General features: G+C 42.6%; 1 protein-coding gene across 1 annotated transcript in view; it reads left to right on the forward strand.

Annotated features, from left to right (window-relative positions):
• LOC137374287 (lysosome membrane protein 2-like) overlaps positions 1-8,128 on the forward strand; it is a 142,686-nt gene extending 134,558 nt beyond the window's left edge. The window contains exons 11-12 of the mRNA XM_068040093.1: positions 6,630-6,791; positions 7,899-8,128. Of these exons, the coding sequence (XP_067896194.1) occupies positions 6,630-6,791; positions 7,899-7,946 (210 nt within the window). The 3' untranslated portion in view covers positions 7,947-8,128. The remainder of the gene's footprint in view (positions 1-6,629; positions 6,792-7,898) is intronic.
• Positions 8,129-9,191: the final 1,063 nt, after the last annotated feature.

A 9,191-nucleotide genomic window follows, 5' to 3' on the forward strand; every position in this document is an offset into this window, starting at 1 on the left:
TAACCCCTGGACCCCCCTCTACCACTGCTGCTGCTGTAACTCCTGGACTCCCCTCTACGACTGCTGCTGCTGTAACTCCTGGACCCTCCTCTACCACTGCTGCTGCTGTAACCCCTGGACCCTCCTCTACCACTGCTGCTGCTGTAACCCCTGGACTCCCCTCTACCACTGCTGCTGCTGTAACCCCTGGACCCTCCTCTACCACTGCTGCTGCTGTAAGCCCTGGAACCCCCTCTACCACTGCTGCTGCTGTAACTCCTGGACCCTCCTCTACCACTGCTGCTGCTGTAACCCCTGGAACCCCCTCTACCACTGCTGCTGTAACTCCTGGACCCTCCTCTACCACTGCTGCTGCTGTAACCCCTGGACCCTCCTCTACCACTGCTGCTGCTGTAACCCCTGGAACCCCCTCTACCACTGCTGCTGCTGTAACTCCTGGACCCTCCTCTACCACTGCTGCTGCTGTAACCCCTGGAACCCCCTCTACCACTGCTACTGCTGTAACCCCTGGACCCCCCTCTACCACTGCTACTGCTGTAACTCCCGGACCCCCCTCTACCACTGCTACTGCTGTAACCCCTGGACTCCCCTCTACCACTGCTGCTGCTGTAACTCCTGGACTCTTCTCTACCACTGTTGCTGCTGGACACCCCACCACCTATTGTGTTATTGCTTTCTTCAGCAATAATGTACCAAATAATCTTGAGCTGAATGGTAATTAAATAGTGGGTTTTTCATTGTTAAGTTTCAAGTTTGCAAGATATAATACACGTGTGACTAGCTGACTAACACGACTCCAACTAAACCGTCACTTGTTGGTTGTCATCATCATTTGTGTGAAGCACTCAAACTGTTAGTGATATTACAACATCCCCCTTTGCTTAAATGGAAACACATAAAAGATAAGCTATGTACACAATGAAAGAGAACAGTTTTGAACAATATTTACATATGCACCAAATCTCAAGCGTCTCTAAAATGTACAAGTGGTCCACTGACTCAACCTGATCTTGTTACTGTGTAGCTTGGCGGAGAACTCAACTTGTCAACTTTTTTCTGTTGACCTGTGTGTGTGTGTGTTCTGACAGTCATCCTGTGCTTGAGCATTATACTCCTCGCTCTTCTTCACTACGTTCTGTGGATTGGAATGTAAACATGTTCTCGTAGCAATCGGGTTGTCAGGCACAATGCTGTTAGCTAGCTCCCTCAGCTGACATTTGTTTCTCCTTAGTATTGCTCCATTAGGGGTGGTAACTTCATACGGCCTTGGCCCACTGCCGATTTTGGGAAACCAGGTTCCTCCTGTGGATGGATCACTCTGATCTTCCGTTAAATCTGTAATGGTGGTAATTCCACATCTGTGTGTTTGTCATGCACAACTTTCATCTCTTGTGTCTCTATCAGTTTGTCCTGTTTTGATGAAGTGATGATTTGGAAGAGTCATCATAATTTGTCTTCCAAATATAATTTCCACAGCTGATGGTAATCCTGTGCCAATTGGTGTTGCTCTTAGGTGTAACATGTAGATCCTGTTTGGTTTCTCAACACTTAACAATCAGTGACTTGACTGTCTGTACCATTCTTTCAGCTAGGCCATTCAACCTGGGGTAATGCAGTGATGATGTAACATAGTTCACTACCCATTTCTATCACATATCTTCAAACGGTTTGGCGGTATACTGCAGTCCATTGTTCAATAATATCTCCTCCAGGGGCCACTCAGATGAATATTATGCTGATAGTGTTAGCAACTGACTGGCTCAACCTGTCCCTCAATTGGCGGATTATGGGAATTTTGGAGAAGTAGTCAGTTAGTAATAGATAATCATCACCTTTAACAGAGAAGAGGTCTGTGGCTATCCTTGTCCAGGGATGTGACAGATCTTCATGCAGAAGAAGTGGCTCTTTATGCTGGCTTGGTTGATGCCCTTGTCATGCATCATTTACCTGTCCTGCTCACTCGATGTCACTGTTAATTCCCGGTCGGTAGACTGTTTCATGTGCAGATCTTCTGGACTTCTCAACATCCACATGACTTTGGTACAACTGTGACACAATGTCAAGCTGAAGCATTTGGGGAATTGCACCTTTGTTCCCATAAAGATCACACCAGTAGAAACCCTCAACACTCTTCGGAATGGCCAAAAGATTCTGAGTTCTGTAGTGTCTTGTATAGTGCCAGGCCATCTTTTGCCAATTAGTTGCCAAAACTCCTTGAAAACTGGGTCTTTGGAACATTCTTCTTGTAATTCCTTACACTTCCATTGTCCAAACTGCATCAAATCTTTCTAGTATACATCTTCCAGTTCTGTGTCGACTCCATCAACCTGGGGGTCTAATGGAATGTCTTCACACTTTCTGGGATTGGGTAATCTGCTACGGGTGTCTGAGGCCACCAAAAGATTTCTTGGTTTCTATCTGATCTCACAGTCATATCCTTGCACTTTGATTAGTAGCCGCTGTAGTCAAGGAGACTTGCTGGTGAGCAGTTTTTGCTCTATCATGGCCAATAGTTTGCGATCCGTCTCAACTATGAAATGCTTCCCAAAAAGATAAATGTGAAACTTGGCGATTCCGAATACCAGAGTTAGTGTTTCCCTTTCTATGTTGGAATAATTTGCCTGCATGGGTGACAATCACTTTGATACAAAAGCAATCGAATGACCATCTTGCAGAAAGCATGCTCCAGGCTTTTCAATGAAGCATCTACATCACAAATGGTATCCTTATTGTGGTCATAATACTGAGAGCATGCCTCTGTTAACAGTACTTGCTTCAACAAATCAAATGCACACTGATGGTCCTCTTGCGACTGGTAAAGCTTACCCTTTCTAAAAAGTTCCTGTAGAGATGAAGACTTCTCTGAAAAGTTTGAGATGTGGGGAGCTAGGAAATTTAATCGGCTAAGACATCTTCCATAAGTCTTCTTTGTCTTGTGGACTAGGCATAGACTGGATATCCTCTACTTTGCTGGAATTCGGTCTTATGCCTATATCAGAGTAGATTGATGTGAATACGTTGATGTGACTCAAGTTAATGGTACATTTCTTGCTGTTCAATACAAGGCTTTCCTTTCTGGCAGTTTGTATGAGGATGTCCAGATTCCTGTCGTGCTCCTCTTTTGTGCTGCTCATCACTGCTATATCGTCTGCAACACAGACACACCCTGGAACATTTTCCGTGATATGATCCACATGTTGTCGAAATAAATCCTGGCTTACTGGTAGACCAAACAGTAGGTGCAAAATACAATATCTTCCAAATGGAGACCTGAAAGTCATTAACTCCTGTAAACTTTCAGAGAGATGGACCGACCAGTATCCGTGCTTTGCATCTAGCTTTGAAAGGAATCTAGCACTGTGAACTTTAGATTCAGTTCCTCCAAGGTGGAGATTTTATGAGAACATTGTTTTAATGCCCAGTTCAGTCTTCTAGGGTCCAAACATACTCTGGTGTTGCTGTCTTTTTTAATCACCACTGTTGCAGAACTGTTCCAATCTGTGTGCTGCTGAACAGCCTGAATAATTCCTTATCTCTCCATAGTATCCAGCTTGGCTTTGAGTTTATCCTTGATATGGACACGACATTTCCTTGGTGGATCTACAGAAGGAACGGCATCCTCTCACATGCAGAGAAGCTACTCCTTTGAAACTTCCCACTGTATCCGTTCTTTGTAAGTCTTGTATGGATTCAATGGGATCACATCTGTTTTGGACGTCTGTCCTTGGCACACTGCTGATCTCATAGATTGTCACCATTCAAAGCCTTACAACTGCTGGACAATTAGTGTCGACAATGTAGAATATTTGCTGTGACCATGAAGAGTTTCCATACCTACATTCCAGTTTTAGTTTTCCCTTACATTGAATTGGAGTACCATTGTACAACGTGAGTCTTGCGTTTGTAGGTTGTATCATTGCTTCCCATCTTGCCAGGTACATGTTCTTCAGTATTCTCAATAGCAAAATATTTGCACTTGCCCCTGTGTCGACCTTGAGCTACACTTTGTGTTGTCCAGTCTTCTCTGGGCATATGATGCCAATGGTGATGTATGTGTAACTGTGTCCATCTGGTGTGCAATTGCTACTGTTTGGAAAGCTTGTTCACCATCAGAGCTCTCTTTGTTACTCATCTCCCTATCTATTTTGTGCACATGTCTGCATTTGGATTGGCCTCTTACAAATGCATCTCTGTTCCTCACACAAGGTATTTTGTTAGGTTGTGGCCTGCTGTGATTTCTGGCCAATTTTCTATTACCAGACCTCCTGCATAGCCTTGCACTTTCTTGCCACACACCTAACAGTTGTCCATGTAAGCTGGAAAATTTCTTGGTCGGTGTATCAGACCACACTTGCCACATATCTTGCCTTGCTGGGGTGACCTGGTTACCTCTCCTATGGTTGTAGCTCCAAGTGCTCTTATGCACCACCTGCTTGCAGCTATAGCCTCCAACTTGCTGCCTTCTCTCAGGCGACTTTCGATGTCATACTCTTCGTCTTTGTCTAAAAGCTCTTTCTGAAAAGCTACTATGGAGTAGGTGCAATGACCATTATCCTTTTGGATAAATCCACTCCTGAGAAATCACAGTCTTTTCCTTTCTGAAAAGCTACTATGGAGTAGGTGCAATGACCATTATCCTTTTGGATAAATCCACTCCTGAGAAATCACAGTCTTTTCCTTTCTTGTGACATCTGCTTATGAATTGATGGATGGTCTCCTTGAACTGCTGTCTGTGTCACAGAATCACAAAATCACAGAATTGTTACAGTGCAGAAGGAGGCCATTCAGCCCATTGTGTCCGCACTAGCTCTCTGAAAGAACAACTCCCTCAGTTCCATTCCCCCGCCTTCTCCCCATAACCCTGCACATTCTTCCTTTTCATATAACTGTCTAATTCCCTTTTGAATGCTTCAATTGAACCTGCCTCCACCACATTCTCAGGCAGATCATTCCAGACCTTAACCACTCGCTAACCATTCCAGACCTTAACCACTTCCTCATGTCACTTTTGCTTCTCTTACCAAATACTTTAAATCTGTGCCCTCTCGTTCTTGATCCTTTCACAAGTGGGAACAGTTTCTCTCTATCTACTCTGTCTAGACCCCTCATGATTTTAAATAACTCTATCACATCACCTCTCAGCCTTCTCTTCTCCAAGGAAAACAGTCCTAACTTCTCCAATCTATCTTCATAACTGAAATTCCTCATCCCTGGAACCATTCTCATGAATCTTTTCTGCACTCTCTCCACTGCCCTCACGTCTTTCCTAAAGTGTGGCGCCCAGAACTGGATGCAATACTCCAGCTGAGGCTGAACTAGTGTCTTATACTTATAATTTGAGCTCAGAATGCCGAGAGATGCTGCCTTTGAGGAACTCTTTTGTATAAATATGGGGAGGATTGATTGGCCGAGACTGTTAAAACAAGGTGAAAGATTTGCATTTATATAGCACCTTTCATGACTTCTGGACATCCCAAAGCACTTCCACACCCAATAAAGTGTTTTGAAATGTAGTCACTGTTGTAATGTAGGAAACAGAGCAGCCACAAACAGCAGTGAGATCATGACTAGATCATTTATATTCAGGTGATGCTGGATGAGGATAAATATTAGCCCGGACACTGGAGTGTGCTCCTCTTCTCTTCAAATAGTTTCACCTGAGAGGACAGATTTACCATCGCGTCTGATGGACCTCTGACAGTGCAGTACTCCCTCAGTACTAACTGTAACTTTAAACCCTATATGATGTGCACTGTGAAAGGCAAAATGGCTCCAGCTGTTAGACAACATAAGAACTAAAAAAAAAGGAGCTGGAGTAGGCCATTTGGTCCTTCATGTCTACTCCATTATTCAATAAGATCATGGTTAATCTTCTACCTCAGGTACACCTTCCCGCACTCTCCCCATTGTTAATGGTAGGTTAATAATGTTGTTAAAGACACGCAGGTGAAGGGCATTATTTAGTTAAGGACACAGAGTGGATATAAAGAGAGCCTGTTGGGGGACAGGGGAATAAGTAGGAGGCAGAGATATGTAATGCTGCATTCTGTGAATAAACCGACTATCAAGAAAAGGCTCTGTGTCTAGTTTCCAAAAATCTATCAGCCTCCGTCTTGAATACATTCAACATTAAGCATCCACGGTAGAGAATTCCAAAACTTCACAATCCTCTGAGTCAAGAGACTTTTCCACAGCTCAGTCTGAAATGGCTGAGCCCATTCATGTAAAGTTCATGCAAAGGGCCTGAATAAGTGCATAGATTTGCATAGGTGTGACTTCATCTTGGACAGATCATAGTCCCAGTGGTTTGTAGTCGGTGTTTAAAATTGCACAGCCAAGATCCACCCAACTACTGATGGAGAACTAAAAATGTAAACCTGGAATCAAGGCAAGCCAAGGTTGGTCATGAAGAGTCACAGACCTGAAACGTTAACTCTGCTTCTCTCTCCACTGATGCTGCCAGACCTGCTGAGTATTTCCAGCACTTTTTGGTTTTATTTCAGATTTCCAGCATTTGCAGTATTTTGCTTTTATATTAAGCCAAGGTTGGCATTTGGTAAAAGAGATAATGTAGCCTCTTTCACGGAAGAGTGATGTTGTGTTGTACTTTTCTGCCATTTGTCTACTAGAACGCTTTAATTGATGACAAATCAGCAACCAAACTAAAAGCAGCACTTCATAAAATGAATATAGTGACCTACATTCCTTATGTTATCCTGTGGATTGGAATCTTGCTTTTCCTGACTTCTCTTATCCTAGCTGTTGTTGCATGCAGACACAAAGAGAATAAGGTACATTTATGTTTATTACTGGAATTATTTCTGTCATATCATTGAAGATTTATTTCTTGCATTGTGACATCAAAAGTTTATTTATTAATCAGTCCGAGATAAGTGAAAGTTTACCAGGCTGATTCCTGGGATTGCGGGACTGACGTATGAGGAGAGATTGAGTCGGCTAGGATTATATTCGCTGGGGTTCAAAAGAGTGACGGAGGATCTCATAGAAACCTATAAAATTCCAACAGGACTTGACAGGGTAGATGCAGGAAGGATGTTCCCGATGGTGGGGGAGTCCAGAACCAGGGGTCATAGTCTAAGGATACGAGGTAAACCTTTCAGGACTGAGATGAGGAGAAATTTCTTCACCCAGAGAGTGGTGAGCCTGTGGAATTCACTACCACAGAAAGCAGTTGAGGCCAAAACATGGTATGTTTTCAAAAAGGAGTTAGATATAGTTCTTGGGTCTAAAGGGATCAAAGGATATGGGGGGAAAGCAGGAACAGGCTACTGAGTTGGATGATCAGCCATGATCGAAGGGCCGAATGGCCTACTCCTGCTCCTATTTTCTATGTTTCTATAAAGCTAATTCACTAATCCACCAAGGGCGGCACAGTGGCGCAGTGGTTAGCACCGCAGCCTCACAGCTCCAGTGACCTGGGTTCAATTCTGGGTACTGCCTGTGTGGAGTTTGCAAGTTCTCCCTGTGTCTACGTGGGTTTCCTCCGGGTGCTCCGGTTTCCTCCCACAGCCAAAGATTTGCAGGTTGATAGGTAAATTGGCCATTATAAATTGCTCCTAGTATAGGTAGGTGGTAGGGAAATATAGGGACAGTGGTAGGAATATGGAGTTAGAGTAGGATTAGTATAAATGGGTGGTTGATGGTTGGCACAGACTCGGTGGGCCGAAGGGCCTGTTTCAGTGCTGTATCTCTAAACTAAACTATTACAGTTGACTGACAGCTTGACAGTTGAAAGCAGAAAGTGCTTGACTTGAGATTTCAATGTCATGTTTTGTTTTCAAAGCATTTAAGATCAATAAGATTTTAAATACTGAAAATTTTAGATTTTTACTGACTTAAAAGGACTGAACATATAATCTCTCCCTTTGTTATTTTAGGAATTTACACCTGTAGTCTTAAAACTGTTGAATGCTGAAACACACTGAAGTAAAGGAGGAGATCTAACCACATGGATTGCTGCAATTAAACAGACACTGCATTTCAGTAATTCAGTCTATGGTTTTTAACAGCTGCAGTAACTTTACAGTGTAACAGATTAAAATGGAGCCTTTGATTGACAAACTATATAACACTCAGTTACCAATAAATTGGAAATGTGATCCTTTAAGTTTTCCAGAAACCGCTATTACTGTTACCAAGAGAGGACATGACAGGATAATTTCACCTTTTAAATAATAATAGTTTTTTAAAAACTGCAATTATGCTATGATTGGAAGCTTGGTACAATCACTTTAAACATTTATTCTTATTTTTAATTGCTCCCTTTGCACACTATTGTTTGCACGACTATTGTCTTTGATTTTAAGCCGATATATTTTGCTCTGTTGTACCAATCTAGTGGTAGCAATGGATTCTGTCAGGCTTTTATTATGGCAACTGTTGGTTTGCCATTATAGATTTGCCTTTGTGTTTCTTGGATCCATAAATAACACGATACTTCAGAAAGTAGCTTATACTGAAATGTTAGCATTTCATTATTCATTTATTCAGTCATTGTCTGTATCATCTCACTAGGCAACACACATCATCCTGACCAACATTCCCTCTCATTATTTTTGCTTGCATGGGTATTTAAGTGCACGGCGTCTTTAAATCTTTTTGCATGATCGCGCATGTGTGGTAACGTAAAGGGGACGACTTGTGCACGGCCTACGTGGGGACTTTCGGGTTGCTGCACAGTCATGCAGTTTCAGCCAGTGCCAGGTGTACATGAAGGATCCTTTCTGGGCTGACATTCACTTTTTAAATTTACAATCAATTCAAAAACCATTATCCTTTTGACTTTATCTTTAGAAGAACAAGCTCCTGGATCCTAGTTACCTGAGCTAAATCACCAATGATGTTCTTGTATGTCATTGTAACTGTCGTCATGGTGATTGGAATTGCATCACACTTTCACATCCTTTAACGACCTACAGCTTTTGGACCAGCTTCCCAGTCTCTTCAATAGTTATTGAACCTACTAGCTGGCCACGTTTTTCACTGCTGCTCTTGACTTCAAATTTACATCTCTAAATTCTTTTTTGGTTATTTCTTTAGAAAATGTCTTCAGCTTTGAAGTGGATTACAGCCATTTAAATCTCTGTCATATTCTTACCTCGAGTGTCTTCTATCAGTGAACCATTTCTACTTGTTAAACTCTCTATTAAATTCCTCTCTGTTTTGATCAG

Source organism: Heterodontus francisci, chromosome 10 (genome assembly GCF_036365525.1).
Source record: "Heterodontus francisci isolate sHetFra1 chromosome 10, sHetFra1.hap1, whole genome shotgun sequence".
Taxonomy (NCBI): Eukaryota; Metazoa; Chordata; class Chondrichthyes; order Heterodontiformes; family Heterodontidae; genus Heterodontus; species Heterodontus francisci.